This window comes from Diachasma alloeum, unplaced genomic scaffold (assembly GCF_001412515.2).
Source record: "Diachasma alloeum isolate Michigan unplaced genomic scaffold, Dall2.0 Dall_scaffold_00203, whole genome shotgun sequence".
Classification (NCBI taxonomy): Eukaryota; Metazoa; Arthropoda; class Insecta; order Hymenoptera; family Braconidae; genus Diachasma; species Diachasma alloeum.
Window position 1 is genome coordinate 512,460 of NW_021680368.1, and position 21,115 is coordinate 533,574.

The window sequence follows — 21,115 nt, forward strand, 5'->3', positions numbered from 1 at the left end:
ACACATGCGTGTCACTCTACTTCCCATCGCCAGCAGATTGATCTCTCCAAAAGATACGAAAAAAAGAAAAAAGCACGTAAAAAGGAGGAGAGAAACGTCGAGATCATTAGGAGTCATTCAAACTCGAGTTTTAGTACCGGAGGGGAAGTTTACAGTTAGTGCCATTATCGGTTGTTTGTGTTTGGAGTACGTTCAAGGCCGCTAGAGTCACTGTACAGAGAAGACAATTCGAGTTTGGTTCGGATGCACGAGAGCAGAAAGGCCCTTTGACATGAGTTTGTACTAGCAGAGTGATCGAACAACGTATTACTGAAATAAATACATCTGGAGATATTCTGGATACAGGGTGATAGATTTCCATGGCGCTAATGGTAAATTCGGACAATGTGTTGTGTGCGATGGATTCATAGAGCGGTATATTCAGCCTGAAAGTGGTGGAGTTGAGTTCATATTGCGAAGGTGGGATTGGATCTATCGTTCTTGGCGATAGATTATTGAAGTGAGTGAGGAAAAAAGTGGCGACCAAGTGTTTGAGGAGAATACAAAGTGTGCCACGATGTCGCTCATGTTAATGCGTGTGGTTATTGTTGGCTTGTTGAGTTGGAGCTGTTGGGTTGCAGGTGATGACCTCCCAGATCCCATCAACAAAGGTGAGACGTTTGTATTGTATGGAGTACTATTTTTAAGATATTTTTCTCATGTTAATCACGAACTTTTTGCGTTTTCGGCGATTCGGGAAGGGTGAGGTAATATGGGTATTTGGGCTAAAGTAGACACTCAAAACATTTGCGAAAAACACTTTTTTTTTTAATTCAAATTTTTGAAAATTGTTTCGTTTTGCAATATGGATACATAATGAATCCGTATAAGATAGACTAAAATGGACGCTGAAACAGTTTTCAAAAAAATTTCAATAATCGAATATTTAAAAATTTCTTCTTGGCCAAGTCCACAACCGGAAAGTTATTCAAGAATAGGGTGAAATTGACACCCGAAAAAGTTGGTTCTATTAAAAAATCAGAAAAATTTTCAACAGACATTTTCCAACAGAATCGTGTGGGTATTTTTTTATTGAGAGCAATTAGAGTTGGAAGAGATATTAACAAATAAACTTCAACTCTATTCAATTTTGCATTGAAGTTTGAAATGTAGAGCAGCTTTGGATTTCCTGTTTCACTATAGATATAACTTTGAAATTATCTTGTTTTTTTTTCAATCAGCAATTGCACGCCATACACAACTGACTTTTGTTCATTTCCGAAAATTTATAAGATGGCTACTTTTCTACTGACAAAGGAAATCACCATAAAATAATGGGGGGAGAGGAGGATGAATTATCAAAGAAAAATTTGGTTCACCATTCCCTACGACAAAAGTAAAAAATGAGTTTTTTTTCAGTTTCAAAATCGCAGTCATGACTAGTGTTTCAGAAATTGAATAATATAATTGAATAATATTCCAGTCCAATAATTTTTATGTAGACAACAACGAAAATTCTAGAACGGTTGGTAAATTTTCCCCCACCGGCACGGTAATTTTTATTTTTATCAGCATAACATTTCTCTAACGTAGATTAAAATTTGATCATCATATTTATTTTTACTAAATTTCGGGATAGAAATGAGGTAACAATGACTCATGATACACTTTTATGGAACGGTAGGGTAATTTTTATCAAAAATTTCACTCCGCGCAGAGAGGGGTGCGGGATTCCCCCATTTGGGAATTTGATTAGAATTCAACGATTTGGTGGGGTCGGTGGAACAATTTGGAGTGGACTGATTAATCTTTCTTTTTGAAATTTAGCGAATTCGGAGGATTCATACCCGTATGAGGCTGGCACAGTCTATTCACTGGTACAGTGTGGTACATTACAGTTAACCTCCATCATCGGTATAACCGTCAAACGGCTGACCGCGTAATCTTCTCGCGATTATCCGATGTTAATCCTGAATGGGAGTTATACGCGTGTTACACGCCTATGGTGTGAAATTGAATTACCCTGTTTCTAAACCATAGTGTGTTGATATCAGTGAGCATGTTGGTGTAATGGATATTGAATCCAGTGGGTTAATTTTGGATAATTATTGGAGTAGATCATTTTTGGATGATTATTTTAATCGGAGAGATGGAACTGGAGATTAGTCTAGCTTAGAACTGTAGATTATTCCGTGAATAGTCGGATCAGGGTGAGGTTTAGAGGAATTCAACGGAAGATCTTTACACGTTGTCTCTTCATTTTACACGCGCCAAAACTGATAATTGGTATGAGGAAATTCATTGCTTCCCTCTAAATTTTTCAACGAATGTGGAGAAAAACAATTACGAGTCAATATTATCAGATTCAAAGTCTTAAGGATGTCCACGTATCTTTCACAGTTTGGTGCAGACTACACTATAGATTCAACTATTTTGAAACATCAAATTTTTCAATTAAATGGCGTGAGAAAAATTTGATAAAATCAAGCATATTCAGCGTCATTAAAATTACATTTTGCACATAAATATTATTTTTTTAAACATTCGTTGTTCCTAAATAAGTAATTGAAACTTTCGGAACCCTTATTTTTTAGGCATGAAATCGATCTCACGTAAATTTATGAAGATGAATAAATCGAAAACTGGTTATAAATTATTTATAAAGAATGCGTATAATTTTTACAAATTGCAATTTGTAAATTATTTAATTAATCGTCCTCCAAAAGTAAACTTTCTAATGTTTTTGCAGATTTTTAAAATGATCTCTAACGGTTCAATATTGAGATTTAAATTCAGATATACAAAATTTAGATAATAAAATCATTGTAAAATGTCTGGAAAGTTGGGGTCAAATGGGGCTCAAATAAAATCGATGATGTTCGACTAAAAAGTAGAAAAGCATTTCACTGGAAGAAAAATAGCCAAAGTACTTGGATACCCCCGAAAAAATGATTTATTTGAATCAAATAAAGTTTTTTTTTAATTAAATAAAAAATTTTATTCGAAATTTTGTTTATATTAAATAAATGTTTTTTTTTACTATTAATAAATCTTTATTGAATCCAAATAAATTTTTTATTTATACCAAATAAACAGTTTTCTTTGAACTAAATGAATATTTATTTGATACTAATAATTTATTATCGCCTTGAGATGATAATTAACTCGAAGAAGATTGAACGGAAAAATAGGTAACAATTATTCGGGGCTGGATAAACATCACGTAAGTCATTTAGGGGTGGGGGAGAAATTTCTGTTCCATGGTTGTACTATCAAGGAGACGATGGTGAAAGAAGGTCGTATATACTGAGTGAACAATTATGATCAAAACGTAATCAAAAATGTAATAAAAAAATCATACGACCTTTATCCACTTAGTTGACCTGAAACATCCAAAATGGTCAATTCGGCCTTTTTCCAGATAGCCCATCAATATTATTGAAACACACTTTCGGAAGTCTTTCACAAAATACATGAAAATGTGATTTTCTTAAAATAAGAAAACTATTCATTTGAAATAAATAAACTGTTTTTTAAATGCAATAAAAATTTCATTTGAAGTGAATAAATTGTTTGTTTAATATAATTAAATCTTTTCTTTTGAACGTCGTAAACAAGTCTATTTATTTGCAACAAAAATATTATTGAAATAAGTAAGAAAATTCCAAATAAAGATTTTTATTTCATTCAAAAGAACCATTTTTCTGGGTGTATCGTTAAGGGTTGTAAATGTTCCAATACTGTAATCTCGAATTATTTAGAATTTTCAGTGGATTTTTTAATGTAAAAAGAAGGGAAAAACCTCATCAGGAATTTTTTGTGAAGAATCGTGTACAATACAAAAAGATCTGCACCTTTTTTTCTCTGCACCTAACCAGAGGTTAGGTATTTTTCTATTGGAGATATTACCGAAATGAAGTAAGCTGAATTGTTACTAATAATATTCTTTCACCCCTTCGATAGGATTTATACATTTCCATTGTCCTTGAATAATCATCTTCCTTACTTGGTGATAGCCAATCGTCGGGAATTTGATTCCAGAAGACCTGATTTGATGAGCTGCGAATAGTTCGATTTCAATCGTTTATTGAGCAGGTGTTGACTGCGATTATTTGTTTTTCCCTTTTCTCCGAGAAGATCCATTTCAGAATGAGAGTCTGTTCTATTGGGATGGAAGTAAATTCCCGACAATAGTGGGGTGTGGGCATTGCCACCGCGGTGGAATGTAGGAATCCAAATACCAGAGTGAAGACAGAAGGGGAAAGAATTGGAAAAAGAAAAAAAGCAAGGCTTCCCCCAAATTTACTCTTGTTTTCCTCCTCCTCTTTTTTCTTGGGATTCTTTGGATTCTGGGAAAGAATAAATATGGATTCTTCGACGAGTTTTAATTAGATCCGACGATCTCATGTTTCTCAGAAATTTTAACCGCTTGAATGAAAAAAGAAATGTTTCAATTTACAAAAGAAATTAATTATAATAAGAATCATGCTTTTTTTAATTGATTGAAAAAAACTGCAACAGACGAAATCCCTACGGAGTGTCCAAATATGAATAAAAAAAATAAAAAACAAAAGATTGTATTTCGGAAACTACTGGAATGAAAGAGGTTGTTCTTTTTCGATTAAAATGAAATTGTCCTGTTTCTCTCGAAATTTCTCTGAAATTTTCCTGTCTCAAGTTTGGATTAGGTTAGACCTGACTACTGATCAGGTATTGATCAAGTTGACGGATCCGGTCTTGATCAGACATGTTACGCCTCTGACCAATCCGGATTTGATCAGGACGAATGGATCCGAACTTGATCAAGTCAACTGTATGAAAACCGGATGACCTGTCTGTCTGTATCAATAACAATTATCAATGATAATTAATCCAAAACAAAAGATAATTCAATTCTTTCACCGTAGGCCGCCTCTCTTAATGAATCTCTGCTGTTATTACCTCTGAAAAAGCTTATTATTTTTTTACCGATGTTGGGGATCGAACCGGCGACCCTATGATTGCTAATCCTATACCCGAACCACTACGCTATCGTGCTATTACTATTGAGTAAACTGTACATTGCCTATATGAATTGTATAGGGGTATTCGTTGAATTTACGATTATTCCTGATCTCGCGGATGTGCGTGTGTATACTCAGAGATAAAATATGTTCAATTAAATTTTTATTTATTTCATTAATGAATAATAATAATGATAATAACAATAACTCTAATAAATAAATAGACATTTGGTGATTTTTTTCTCAAGATCATTTGCGTGTAAGTTTGATACTCCTCTAATACGTATTTACGACATCATCATCCCTCCCTTCTGTACATTTGAGAAGGACTGGCTGTTAATTAAATTGATTATTTTAATCAATGTAATTCATTTTAATTATAGTAATAATGATCCTTTTTAAAGATTGAAAATAATTATTGATAATGGTTGATAAAACTTAATTTGAGTAGCATAATAATAGTTAATTAAATTATCTGGAAAACTTATTAAAATTAATGTCAGGTGGACCGGATCTGAATTTGATCATTTTCTCTTCAATTGACCCCGTTCAAATGCTGATCAAAGACATCAAATCGGAATTTGATCATGCCTACCTGATCAGAAATTGATCTGAATCATCCTGCAGTTTTTCGGATCCGATCTGCTTGATCAGAACTTGGTCAGGTTCTCATCAGGCATCATCTGATCATATCTACCTGATCAGACCTTGATCTGAACCCGCCTGTAGTTTTTCGGATCCGATCTGCTGGATCAGAACTTGGTCAGGTACTCATCAGGCATCATCTGATCATGTCTACCTGATCAGACCTTGATCTAAACCCGCCTGTAGTTTTTCGGATCCGATCTGCTGGATCAGAACTTGGTCAGGTACTCATCAGGCATCATCTGATCATGTCTACCTGATCAGACCTTGATCTAAACCCGCCTGTAGTTTTTCGGATCCGATCTGCTGGATCAGAACTTGGTTAGGTTCTTATCAAGCATCATCTGATCATGTGTACCTGACATGGTGCTTGCCTCTTCTAGAGTGCGAGGATATAACCACATTGAACAGAAGAAGAAGATGTCTACCTGATCAGAATTTGATCTGAACCCGCCTGTAGCTTTTCGGATCCGATGTGGTGGATCAGAACTTGGTCAGGTTCGCATCAGGAATCACCGGATTAGTCGAACCTTACAAAAACCTGATCAAATTCTGATCGTGCTTCAGGTGGGCCTGAAGCAATTTCCACTCGGGATTACTGCCCGATCTCACTTAAATTCGGACGGCGCGTCGTCAGCACATCTCTTTTAGACGCAACGTACAATATTTCAATGCGAGGAAGTGTGCGGAATATTATTCCGGAATTGAGGATAGAATATTGCGCATTCCGGAATATTATTCTGGAATTGAGAATTAAATATGTCGGATTCTGGAATATTATTCCGGATTCCACACATTCGAGGATATTTTTTTACCATATACTGTTAGGAAAAGATGAAATTTCGTGGACAGTTGACTACTAATTTTCAGAATAATGACACTGAATGTTCTTTAGGGGGAAACAATGATGAAATTTCAGATTTCACTGAATATTCAGTAAAATTTCAGAATTTTAAGCAGCATAGAGACGAGCATTCCTTATTTTATTTGAATTTCTAATCTAATATGAATAGAGGAGGGTAGGGCAAAACGGACCGCTAGGGCAAAACGGACCACTGATAGAAAATGGGTAATTTTTGTTTTTTTTTCTTTCCTTCAAATCAGGAACACTGAATGTGTTGAATTAAAAGTGAATTTCTTGGATCATAACCGTCACAGGGGTTTCATAAACAAACAAGTGTCGTTGAACCGCAATTTGATTATATTTGCTAATCACCTCAAACGACAAATGACTTCGAATTTGCTCCATTCGGAAGCAAAAACAAAAATTATCAATTTTCTGTTAGTGGTCCGTTTTGCTCTAGGGGTCCGTTTTGCCCTACCGTCCCCTATTTAGTGCCAAATTACATTGAATTTTCAGTGAAATCTGAAATTTCATGATTCCCCCCCCCCCTAAATCGCATGCAGTATCACTGTTCTGAAAATTCAAGAATATATTTACCGGAATTTTCCGGTTTTTTATTCATTTTCAGGGGAAAATGGCACTGAAAGTTACAGTTCTCTTTGCGTTCTCCACGAAATTCTGAATTTTCAATGACGAAATTCCTTAAAATGTCAGTGGCAGTTGAATTGGATAAAAAAATTTCAAAAAGTGTATCGTAAATTTCAGGCTACACTTTTTACTAACAATGCATTGGATGGTATTTTTTCCGTATTTCAATTTATAAAAAAAAATCTCCATTTGACTATTTTTCTTTCAATAAATGAAGTGAAAAAATGGTGAGTGGCGTTAAAACGTTGAACTACACCTAGAAGTGTTGAAATAATGAAAAATAGTCTCGTCTGTCTCCTATCGATTGGGTAGATTCTGAGATGAATTGCCAGGGGTCAGAGGGGGGAGGGGGGAAGGGGTCGAAAACCTCCTATCGAGAGTGGTTTAGAACTCTCGGGGTCTCGGAATCAGGGACTGAGTTTGAAACAACGACTGACGCGTCCGTAATGGCTATTAGGATTGAACTGAAACGAACACTTCCCGTACATATATAGTGGACCAATGTTTCCCAGTGTTAAATCTCGTTCAAGTCCTAAATCCGAAATTCAGTATATAATAGAAGAGTTTAATAGCTTCTAGTTGGGTCTTACTGTCCAGTTACCAACGTGAAATCCAACGAAGCTTTCAGACGTTTAAAGATCATTCTGCACTGGGTGTACGGTTTCCCCGTAGTTTTGAAACTCCAAGCGATGGAAATCACTGCACTGAGAAGCATCGGATACGGAGAGAAACAAATGACCGAAAAATTATGAGAAAAATGGAGTTATTTTTACTCAATTTTTCTTATAATTTTTCGGTGTATGAGATAAATCTAGTCAAATTTAAATTCTATATATTTGACATAATTGGTTGTTTTTATATTTTCATCAGAAACTAATGCATTTCAATATCCGTTTGTAAAAAAATACGTTACGAAGATGTCAATTTATCCTTTACTTTCAATTCTTTTCCTAATTACAAATAATAGTTCCTAAAATTTCATTCTCCAATTATTCAGATTTCATTGTAAATTTTCACCTGTGTACCGCTATTGAAAAAATTTAACTGCACGGAGAGAAATATTCAATAAAAATTCTGTATCTTTTCCGTAATTCCGGAGCGAAATATGGTTGTAGGAAATTTTACGTAACTGCTACGGAATTTTTCCGGAGCGTTCCGTAATTTTTTCCGGAGCGTCACTCAAATTTTCTGAGTCGATTCCGTAATCGGTGAGTGAATTGTGAGGTCCGTAATTTTTACTGAACATTTCTCTCCGTGTACGATTTCCGGTCCACTCCTGGGAAATTTTCATCAAATGTCAGTTCCACTGAATTCACAATTCTATGAGAAAATAAATGAAAACTGTGAATTTCAATTCAATTATCTTCGGTAAATTAATAGAGATTAGGAAAATATAAGTAAGTTGGAGAATTCTCATCTTCTTGTGGTCAAAAATTTAAAATTTTCACGAATTTTCAGTGAAATCGAAAAATTTATGATTTTTGCCTGACTAAATCAAATGGTTGAGGTTATTCGCACCCACGGTTGTGGTGCGCGAGTCAAAACCCCTACCTTATTATCCAGGACTCGTGACTCATGTCTCGTGTCTCGTGCCTGAAAGTATACAGGGAAACGTAGGTGCCAATAACCTCAACCAATCGAATTCAATATCGCTCTTCTGAAAATTACTATTATACTAAATTGTCTACGAAATTAAATTTTTCCCTACACTGAGATAAAAACGAACCAGTTCTCAAACAAGTCTTGTTTGAATCAAAAAAATCGGTAGTTGAAAATTACAGAAAAAAATTATTTGGTTCGAATTTGCAAGTCTCAAATATGAATAATTGATGTGGTTTCAACAACAAGAAAATATTTGGCTCAAGAGATCGATCATTCATATAATAAGGTCCCTTTTCAGGATAAAAATATCTTTTATAGTAGGAAGTTTATCAAGAAATGTTTTGTCCCGAAGTTACACGACTGCTGTCATATCATTATTATTATTTCATTTAAGAATTAATTTTTTATCTGTAATTATTGAATAGCCGAAACGACAAACTACTATCCCTCGTTTCATATAAAACGAGCATTTTCCGGGAGCATAATACGTATGAGAGCATCGAATAACGGAAAAGTAGTGCTAGAAATTACATTTATGGCTTGCACAGAGAATAATTTTTTTTTTTTGAAAAAACTAAATCTATTTTTGCAATAAAAATGTTCAATCTCGGCGCACGCTTTGCATGTTTGGCAAGTAAAACTCCTTTTTTGATAATCTTCAACAGATGATTATTTAGCACAAGTAAGACTTGTTTCAGAACACTGCTATTTTTCTCTAAGTTTAACAGTGCACTGTTAAAAAATTTTATTGTCTGAAATTTTCGGTACACTTCATGAAAATTTTTGTTGAATTTATTTACCCCTGCAATTTCAAGGATTTTCGTCAGTGAAAATTCAGAATAGCGTGGAAAAATCAAAGAGAACTGTAAATTTCAGTTCCATTTTTCCCTGAAAATGAATAGAAAACCAGAAAATTCCGATAAATATATTCTTGAATTCTCAGGCTAGTGACACTTAATGCGATTTAGGGGGAAAAAATCGTGAAATTTTAGATTTGACTGAAAATTCAATGTAATTTGTCACTGAAAATATTCATATTAGATTGGAAATTAAAAAAAGTTAAGTAACTCTCACATCTTCATCAGTGATCGGTCGACAATTATTACATTTGTAATATTTTGTAATATTATTAGAATTTGCACCTTTCTATTACTATGGTTATTTTATTATATTTGAAATTTGAAAATAATAAACCAATTCATAATTTAAATTGTCTATTAACTACTGAGTAAATAATTATAAATTTCATAAAAGGATTTTTTCGATTAGACATGTAATGGTCAATTTTCTGACACGATTACTGGTTGATAGATTATTTCGGAATTTTAATATTCGATTGATGATTAATTTAGTAATTGAAAATTGTTGAGTAATATTATCAGTTAACATAAACTAAATTTAGCTTATTTTGAACTTGATAGTTCTGATCCCTGATTTTTATGCTGCTTCAAATCCTGGAATTTTACCGAATTTTCAGTGAAACCTGAAATTTCATATTTTTCCCCCCTAAATCACGGTCAGTGTCACTGGCCTCAAAATTAGTAGTCAACTGTCTATGTTTGAAATCGTGCCTAAATTGTGGGTTTGTTAAGGACTCTTTTCATCATGTGACCTAATTATTCGGGTCAAGTCGTAACTCATCGAAAACAGCCGAAATATATCATTTTTGCTCGTCTTACGGGCAGTCACTCATCGCCTGTCGAAGGCAGAACAAGTCCCTCATCGCTTCTCGTAGGCATAATACATGGTTACTCATCGTCCTTCATGGACATAATAAGTACATTCATTGACACTCAACGCGAGAGGTAATTCACGGAAAATCATCCCGGTTAATATGACGGAATTATCCGTAAGTTATCGAGTAAAATCATCTTGTAAATCATGGAGACAGTTTATCGTTTATATAGTAGAATCATCGAATCAGTTATCACTTGTACACTAAACTCAATATGTTATTTATCTAGTCAAATCAACGAAAAATCATCAGTGACTTAGTGAATATTATCAGTGAAAATTAACAATATAAATTCACCAGTGCTTCAACGAACATTATCAAACAATTATCAAAGACAATTATCGATACTAAAATCCATTGTACTTCAACGGTTCGTTTATTTATTTCTGCAGTCCATCTAAATTATTGTAAATAAACTGACTTGGCTGAGGCCTAAATCACCGGTGTAATTTGTGAACAAATTCGCCCTGTACTTGTTGTACAAACAAGTTCATTCCTGCACTTTCCCCTTCCGTCACCTCCCTATGGGAATCAACGAAACTTTTAACTGTTGAATCGGCACTCTGTGGCTCATCCAGTCAATCTAGTGAAGCGCTAGGATAGATGAAGATTCAGAATTCGAGCATTGGAAAATACTCAGATTAACTTTTAGTAGGTATTATTGACTCTTTCCCAGATAAAACCGATGGAGTGGATGAGGAAAATGTGGGAGAATATGTAGTAAAAAGATATAAATAAAAATAGTTTGGCAATCAGTTCCACACGAGTGTCACTCTCTGTGGTTTCAATTTGATCCCCGGGATCGGTGTCGATTATTAGACTCCCGGCAATCAACGGGAGTGCGATTTTCAATTGTGCATATTACCCACAGCCTGGTGCAAGCACGCACAACCCAAGTCACAAATGCCAGAGCTCTATCTGTCGTTCCAGTGGATGAGAATAACACGACCAGGACAAACTGTACCATTAGTTTGATTAACCATGGGGCATTTTACTCGATGGATCGATTCCATCTCTGTGCATGTTTTACTCTCATTACGAGGGGAAGATTTTTTGTGATTAAAATGTAAAAACATAGTTACCAACCGCATAGGGGAATTGAGAATAAAATTATCATAATTATGAAAAGTTGAATAAAAAATTCCGAGGAATTTGTCATGAATTTTTTAATGCAGTTCATGGAATTTCCGATGACAGTATTCTATGTCGCAACACTGAGAGAAACAGTTCATTTGAATCAAGTAAATGGGTTCATCAGAATCGCTCGTAATGAAGCTTTCATTCAAACTTTACCTTAATTTTTATTTGCAATTTTATTCACATTAAATAAATAATTTTTTTAATACGGATTAATGTTTCCTTGATCCAAACAGTAGATTTATTTGGAAAGAATGAATTATTCATCCAATATGATTGAAATATTTTTATTGAATTGAATTACAACGGATTCATCAACATGAGAAAATCAATCAGGACCAGGGAAAATGATCAATTCAAGAAAGCATGTCTTTAATTTGAGAAACCAGATCTTCGTGATTCAGAAATTCCAAGATCCATAAGAGGTAACAGATTCCCAGGTAAGAATTCAAAGGCTTGACGATGGGGCCAAACTTGGGGGAACCTTGTTTTTCTGAGGCTCGGCAATATGAGTATCGATACAGGCCTGAACCAGCATTTGCTTGTTGAGGCTGGGACATATCAGGCTCAGGTGAGCCCAACCCCATTGAGCCTCAACAAACTAAGCTTATACTCAGGCTTGGTCGACGCTTGATTCATTTAGGCTAAGTTAAGACCCCTTGGAATACCCTCGGAGCAGGCTTGATCTTAGCGTTCACTTCAGCCTGAAATTATGATGGTGATAGATGGGGCTTTTGGGGAGCCTTAATTCAGGCTTGGCGTATTGAGGCTGAATACGAAGAGGCTCACCCAAGGCTCAACCAAGGTTACCTTCCAACCAATTGTTACCTTCCTCGTCAATAATTTTATATTTATTAACGAAGAAAGGTCTCTATCCAGTCAATAGGCATTACCGTGACCTTTAACCGTTTTTCTCCAGTGAAATGCTGTTATTCCTTTGTAGTCGAACATCAGAGCTTTCATTTGAGCTCCATTTGACCCTAAGTTTCCGGACATATTGCAATGATTTTATATTATTTAAACTTTGCAGGTCTTAATTTGAATGTGGACATTGAACACTTAGAAAACATTTTAAAAATCTGACAAACAATTAGAAAGTTTACTTTTGGAGGACGATTGATGAAATAATTGAAAAATTGTAGTTTGTAAAAATTATGAGCGGTTTTTGTACGTAGTTTATAAACAATCAATTTTCTACCGTAAAAATCATTTGGTCGGAATCGTAAAAATTATTCATATTCAGAATTTTACCAGAAATCGATTTAATGCCTAAAAAATCAAATTTCGGAATGCTTAAACAATTTCAATTATTTATTTATAAACAACGAATGTTTGAAAAAAATAGCAATTCTGTGCAAAATGTAATTTTAATGACGCTGACTATTCATGATTTTTTCAAAAATTTTCTTAGGCAATTTAATGGACAAATTTGATGATTGAAAATGATAGAATCTATAATGTGGCCTGTACGAAACTGTAAAACTTACTTGAATATCCTTAATTTAGGAATCCAAAAGTTGTGAATTTCAGAATCATGATTTACTCCAAACAATGAAAAGGGCCTTAATGCAAATGCAATTACGCTATAATTAGGGAAAATTCCTTTACAATAATTAACATTTGACGTATTTTTAGGATTTTTTATTTGCACTATTACTAGTACAATCATAAAAATAATTTCATCATTAATTCATTCATCGTCTTTTCATATATTTGCAGGAAACTTTGCAAATATTGCTTTCACTCCTAACTCCATCCAAAAAGTCGCAATACCTCCTTTGGAAAAAATTTCACGGGCCATAAAATAGTACATTTCGATACGAGTGAGACGGAAATTTCACGAGTGTGAAGTTGCCAATCACATGAGATTTTACGTTCAGCGAGTGACCGAACTGAGCCTTGTAAACGAAAAGTTAGTTTACTTTCTGTTTACGTTTACTTTTCGTTTATTTTAATGTCAAAAAAGATTTTTTCGAGATTTTTCACAAAATCATTTAGCCCACCATGAAAATTACTTCTAACACTTGCGAAACACCGAGAAATACAAAACATGACTAATGTTTTACAATTCAAAAACGTGTAATGTCGCGCGTGGCCTCGCAAATTCGTCCAAATGGTAAATAGTCACCTCCCGTGCCCACACACACCACGAGAGGGTCACTGGGAGATATTTCTGGAGTTACATTTTCGCTTTCATCTGACCGAATCGCACGAGAACGAAAGCGGATGTTTTAACAAGTTAAAAATATCCAGATTTAGTATGCGAATTTTTCCCCCAGAATTCATCACTTTAAAATGGCATAATTCCGATGAATACTACCTCCTCAATATTCAGTGAATGGAAATTCCTTCTATTTATTTTTGTTTACATCTTCCCATTTTCTTCATCTCTCAATAGAGCTGAACTCATCGTCCCCTTCCTTTCATTTGTTTTCAACTTTTTTTCCTCTACTTATCTCTTCAAATCTTTTATTGCCAAGTTCTTATTTATTTCCTTCTCTTTTCATTCGTTTCTCTCAATGTTTTTTTCTCCTATCCAAAGAATGAATCATCTCACTCGATACGAGAGTGGAAACTCATTGTCTACGTGTCTCGTGCTATCTCTTCCGCGTCGTAAAGCCGAAATTATACTTATCCCTTTTCTTCTTGTTCCCTTCCCCTATTCTTCCGTATAAACGTACACCCTGGTATTTAGTAGTTTCGCAGCCTATCTACTTGCTTTTTTCTACACAAATTTTCAATTACAATTTCAATACAACTTTAAGGTATTTATGGCGTAGTCAGGGGAGGTCGAAAGAAAGTAAAAAAATTGATGTTTTTTTTTATACATTCTTTGATTTTTTTCAAAACCCCTATGCAACATTCCAGATAGCCTAAGAGAATAGGTGAAATAGAGGAAGTTTGTTTAAAAATTGCATTTTAACACGGGCTTTTATGGGAATTCGGAAAAAAAATATTGAAAATGGAAAAAAAGTCGCCATTTTCCTGAAATTTCGCACTCGAGTGGAGCTTTTATACAGGAACATAAAAAAAAATAATCTAAGTCGCCTAGGAGAATTGCTTAGAAGGGATAATTAAAAAACTAATGAAAAATAGAAATTCGATCTGCGTGCACAACTTGCAATAGCGACAACGTCGAGGTTAGAAATCGTGGAGGGGTAAGCGCGGCAAATACGAATGGAGTTGTGATGATACATTTCGCTGTAAGAAGGAACATAACAGCTGAGTGAATCAGTGCTGCCAACGTCTACCTCGAACGGCACGACGTTGTCGCTTTTTTTTATCCATATTAATTTTTTCCAATTATCCAAAAGACAAGCTAGAAAAAATGAAAGAAGGCTTGAAATATATGGGAAAAAAATAGAAAAGTTATGAAAAGAATATTTCGAACCCAAAAATGGTCGAAATAGATTGAAATTTTGTAATTGAAATATCATTTTTATTGTTTAGCGACTGGTTTTCTGCGAGAGAACAATAGATTCGCCTCTGTTTCACCTCCTACATAGCCATCCTGCAATAAATACCTTAATAAGTAATGGCAGTGATGGTTGGGTGGTTAGAGTGTGGGATTTGCATGCGGGGGATTCGGGTTCGATTCCCAGCTGAGGGGCCAAAATTTGTGACGCTCTAAATCTCACAGCTTCATTGTCGAGCAGGAGTCTCGCAAGAGACGACTGAACGTGTAAACAGGTTTTTCTCTCAAGTTGGGGTATTCCGTGTCCTTTGGGGAATGTGGTGCAGGGGATTAGTGGGTTGGAAGGGAACAATCATAAAACTTCGGAAGGGTATGCTAGAAGAAAAATAAAATACAACTTTAATAAGCCGAAAAACAGGGTAATATAGTGTATGAAGTGGTTAATAATGAAAGATTCCAGGAACATTTTTCTATATCGCTCTCTCAATTTACTCTTTTCTGAAATATAAAAAAATCTGTATATTTTCCACGCATATCGTCTTATCACCACTACTGAATTAAATGAAAAACTATTGCGGAGAGCTCTCATTAAAATTCAATTTGTGTGAATGAGACTTGTCAATCCCGTTGATTTTAGAATCATATCCGAATGTATTTTGATAAGATGATGTATTTTGATAAGAGGAACTTCATAATAAACCGAAACAAGTAGGCGACTGATGGTCGCTGATAGTTTGCTGAGTGCATGTCTGTGATTTTTTCTTCTCTGTGTCCACCAATTTCCATTCTGAATATGAAAAACATGAAAAACCAGATCGTGGATCTCACTTCTTTTTTAAACGTTCATTGAATAATTCCGTTAAGCACGTTAATGCGTTTTAAAGCCATCCGTTTCAACTGTTACATTTTTTTTATGATAGAAAGAATATTACGGAAATAATATTTCGGATTGCTGGTACTCTACTAGTGCGCAGCTCTGGCGTTGTAGCGCCACTGAATACGTTTGCGCCCGCGCTCGCCTCTCGCCCGTGAACGTACGCACACCAGAGTTGCCTTCAAATGAAGTCTTCAAGTTTTTCAGGAAAAATCACTCGTGCTTCGCACTGAGAATAACAAAAAAAAATATTTAAACCCATAGATTTTGTTGGAAATTTTCTCAGCTTTTCGAAAAAAATTGAAAAAAATTTCGAAACGGTTTCAGTTTATTTTGACAATTGCTCAGTTTTCAATGAATATCTCTGGATCTAAGGCAGATAGCAAAATTTTTGTCACAGACTTTTTGGTGGACAGGATTAAGATCTACAAATAGGTTATTACGAAAATTTCTCTATCTTCCATAGGTTCGGACATATTCCTCGAAAACTCAACTAAGAGCTAAGTCGACTTAAATTTATTCTCCTTCAATTCACTATATTTACACTTATTTAACTCTTTAAACCGTCCAATGCCTGCCGGAAAAACTTCGTCTACCCTCTATGTATAATTTTGACAATCAACTGCCGAAATCAACTGGAACTTGAAATCAACTACCCCATCTCACCCTCATCCCTTAAATATACCGCTCTACTCTCCTAGCGTCTTTCCCCCACTACCATGCACTCTCTGGGCCTTACTCGCTATTTCCATATTCGGAATTTTCCCGAAGCGTGGCAGCGTGGGTCAGGCGCCGTCGATGAGGATGCTTCGGCGTTAGTAGGATGAAATAATAAACCCCTATGTCTAAAATTAATCTTACGGCTCCTTTTAATGCTACCGCAATAAATGTCTTAATAAAATAATATTCCAATCGCCTGGAATATTTTACAATGAGAAACCTCTCTCGCGTAGTACCCCAAAGTCTATAGACTACCTACAACTAAATTGTGCGCGTAGTTCCCCACGATCGAGATATCCTTACACCTAAAATTTTCCGTTAGTACAATATTTTTATCTTCCTTCGATTCACAGAGAATCCTTAAAATCTCAATTTCAATAAAAAATTCCGATAGTCCCACACGGAGAAAAATAAATCGGTAAAAGTCTTGCGATCGCAAGGAGTTTCCCGAAGATCCCCATTTCTCATGCACGAAGAACAATGAAGCTTTTTGGAATCTTCGGGAAATTCCTTGCGATCGCAAGACTTTTACCGATTTATTTTTTTCCGTGCACAAATGCGTCCGTCCTCTCTACCGCCAGGCTGGGAACGTTGGTAGTAGCAGGAACATTCTGATCTGCATCACAATTCAACAATCAGCATTCGGCAGTCGTGCTCAGTGGCACACGCCCTATATGCCCGCTGCTTACTCGTACAAGTGATAATTGTGGCTTGAAGCCTGTGGGTTACAATGGACTAACTGCTGAGAGCTGGGTTCATAGGCCGAGAGGGATACGATAGGCGACAGACATACGTCCGTTGTGCTGGTCCAGAGATCAGAGAATTTGCGCCATGACGACCCCCATCGCTCGTGAATTGAAACTACTATCCTATCATCTCTTCGAGAGAGCCACTTCCCCAAAACCCCATCGCAAAGTACATCCTATTCAACTGGATCGATGAAATGAAATTGCTCCCCAATTCCAGGCGTTTTTCCATTCTCCAAACTCTGCATTCTATTTTCATGGAAATATGATAGGGAAGTTGTCTATTTAATGGATTGTGGATTTATGAATAGATGTGAAATGAGTAGGTTTGAACAATAGATAGCCGGAAAAAGAAGGAACTTCCTACACGAAGGAAAACGTTCGGACAAAAATTACCAAACATTCTGTACGTAATTGCAGAGTGAAATTGATTTCAGAAACTTTGGTGAAAAAATACCCGAAAGACAAATAAATTCCACTACATACGGTCAGTAAATTTTTACTTTATACTATTTGGTTATTTTTCACTGCCGCTTTCTGGTCATTTTTCGTTGATTTCTTTTTCAGTGTATTTTTCAGTGAGAAAACGATTTTTGAAATTAGTAGATTTCGCCATTAGGCCCGCAACGTATTTTCTGACCAAGGTGAGTTTCTAACCCGAGCCAAAGGCGAGGATTATAATCATGTCAGAAAATACTTTGTGGGCCGTGTGATGCAATAGCATATTATATCATTATTGGGCCCGTAAACCTCGATCTAACCGAGAGAAGCGAGGTTAGAATCGCGGATTATCGGGCCTAGTAACATGAATGACATTTAACACATTGCGTTCATAAGAGCTGTATATTCTCATCTTCAATCCAGTAATTACTAGTCTTAAAGCGTTTTTTCGTACACACAACCTCATGAACAGAAAAAAAATATCCTAGAATGTGGGGTGTAATATATTCTGGAATTAGGAATATATTTTTTTTTAATTTTAATTTTACATCGTTTTGACCCGGTTAAGCTATACTGCGATGATGATCAAGCCTTTAAATGGTCAGATCGCAACATTCTACCCGGCCGGGATTTGAACTCGGAACCTTTCGCATGTGAGGCAAAATTAGGAATATGTGTATTCCTGAATCCGGTATATTATATTCTGAATTCTGGAATAATGTTTCGGAATCCGGAATATTTTATCCTCAACTCCGCAATAATATTCCAGGCTCTTCCTCGCATTGAAATATTGTACGTGGCGTCTATAAGAGATGGCATGTACTGACGACGTGCTGTTCGAATTTAAGTGAGATCGGGCAGTACTCACGAGAACTCGAGTGGAAATTCCGGTCAAGTCTTCAAGTCAAGTCAATCTTGATCAAGTTTGGATCAGGTTAGACTTGGGCCTGAAGCAATTTCCACTCGGGAAGCGCTCAGGGAAGTATTTTCATACGTTCTTTCTCCGCATATTCGTCCATTCGGTTGGCAATTGAGGGTTTTCCGAATTATTAGTGGGATTCCAGGGACAATTGTCCGTACTTTGAAAAATTCTTTCGGGATTTTTGAATTATTTTTGCTACTAGCAACTTCCTGAGCAGTTTGAAATTGCTGGAAGGCTATGGAGCTCGGAGGACTCTGAGTCACTACACTTCAAGAAGAAAACGTCAAGATGACAATTCTTTCGAACTTTACTTCAAAGTTACTCGAGAAGAAAAAACTTTCTACGAAGTTCTTCCCTTGAAATTTGTCTGACTTTCGATTACAAAAACTTGAATTGTTCAAAAAAAATAGTGAGACTCGAAAATGGATCAGTTCAACTAGACGCTACCGAATGAAAGTGTAAAATCTGAAAGATAAACTGCCTGTCCCAATGAGAATATCAAAACAGGTTAATTATACGCTGATACCTATCACTTGGTTTATGCTGTAAATAATCCCAATGCTGTTTGCCACACATCTCAGCCACGAGTATAATTAAGCACACGGCTCATGGTGTAATCCTGAGGAAACTTGGGGGTACTATGAGATGCTACGGTGAAATATACGCGTTAGGCGCCCCGAACATACTGCCTCGTGGCTCGATATAACCAGGCATGCTATAATGTCTTGACTTCCGGTGGTTTCTCCCTCAAAACCCGCTCCAGTGTTGCTGGCATTACGAGTCTTTAAATCCAGGTGTTATTGTTTGTGTTTGTCTGTGGGGACTTTTTATATCTCTTTGTTGTATTGGTACAGCTCTTTATGAGGATTTGGTGAAGACAAAGATTCAACTTTGTGGGTGTTCCGGAATAAAATGTTTTTTTTTACCTCCACAGAGAAAAAAAAATCATGAAATTGATCAATCATCAATGATTTATCATGGTTAAATTGAGCCTTCGAAGAATCATAAACTCAACCATCATATCGCATTATTTTTATAGGAAAAATTCTAGAAATGATCCGTATTATTCTTATTTTTATCAATTTTTTTCTTGAATCTGAAATTCTTCCGATAAATTCCATGTCTCTTTTTACTAGATTCTAGAAACTTCGATTCTAAACTTGCATTTTTTGAAATATTTTTCTTTCTAAGAAGAATTCGCGTGAGTTGTGCCAAAAGGACGTGTAAACACTTTCCCAGGGGTTATGACATCTCCACGTTTCAAATGATTCTGAGTCATCTGAGCCTAACTTTTTGTGACTAATTTTTTGCTCTGTTTAGAGTAAATTCGAAGATTGCCCAAATTTGGGCCAAAAGATTGTATAATCACTTCCGGAGAGAGTACAAAATCTCCAAGTTTCAGATTAGTCTGACTCATTTTTATGTAACTTTTTGCGATGTGGTTATTCGCACCACTATTTCGTGTCTCGTGTCTCGTGTCTCGTGTCTCTAAAGGACCTCGTATATATCCCAATGTATCATGACTCGTGTCTCGTGACTCGTGTTTTGTGTCTTGTCTCGTGTCATGGATTCTCTAAGGGGTGAAAGTTCTTGGACTCCGTGGTTCGTAGCTCGTGTCTCGTGTCTCGTGACTGGAAAATAGTATGGTACGGAGGATCCCCGGGCTGATGCCTTGTATCTCGTGCCTCGTGTCTCGTGTCTCGTGACTGGAAAATAGTATGGTACGGAGGATCCCCGGGCTGATGCCTTGTATCTCGTGCCTCGTGTCTCGTGTCTCGTGACTGGAAAATTGTATGGTACGGAGGATCCCAGGGCTCGTGCCTCGTATCTCGTGTCTCGTGCCTCGTGTCTCGTGTATCGTGACTGGAAAATAGTATGGTACGGAGAATCCCCGGGCTCGTGCCTCGTATCTCGTGCCTCGTGTCTTGTGTCTCGTGACTGTAAAATTGTATGATACGGAGGATGTTCGGGCTCGTGTCTCGTGTTTCGTGCCTCGCGTCTCGTGTCTCGTGATTGGAAAATGGTATGGTACGGAGGATCCCCGGGCTCGTGCCTCGTATCACGTGCCTCGTGTCTCGTGTCTCGTGACTGTAAAATTGTATGGTCCGGAGGATCTCTGGGCTCGTGTCTCGTGTTTCGTGTCTCGTATCTCGTAACTGGAAAATTGTATGGTATGGAGGATCCCAGGGCTCGTGCCTCGTATATCGTGTCTCGTGCCTCGTGTCTCGTGTCTCGTGACTGGAAAATAGTATGATGCGGAGGATCCCCGGGCTCGTGCCTCGTATCACGTGCCTCGTGTCTCGTGTCTCGTGACTGGAAAATAGTATGATGCGGAGGATCCCCGGGCTCGTGCCTCGTGTCTCGTGTCTCGTGACTGAAAAATTGTATGGTATGGAGGATCTCC

The 21,115-nt window shown here is 36.4% G+C and overlaps 1 protein-coding gene across 1 annotated transcript in view; it reads left to right on the plus strand.

Moving 5' to 3' along the window:
- The first annotated feature begins 392 nt into the window (after positions 1–392).
- LOC107035974 (hemicentin-1) overlaps positions 393–21,115 on the plus strand; it is a 147,357-nt gene continuing 126,634 nt past the window's right edge. The window contains exon 1 of the mRNA XM_015253642.1: positions 393–650. Within this exon, the coding sequence (XP_015109128.1) occupies positions 557–650 (94 nt within the window). The 5' untranslated portion in view covers positions 393–556. The remainder of the gene's footprint in view (positions 651–21,115) is intronic.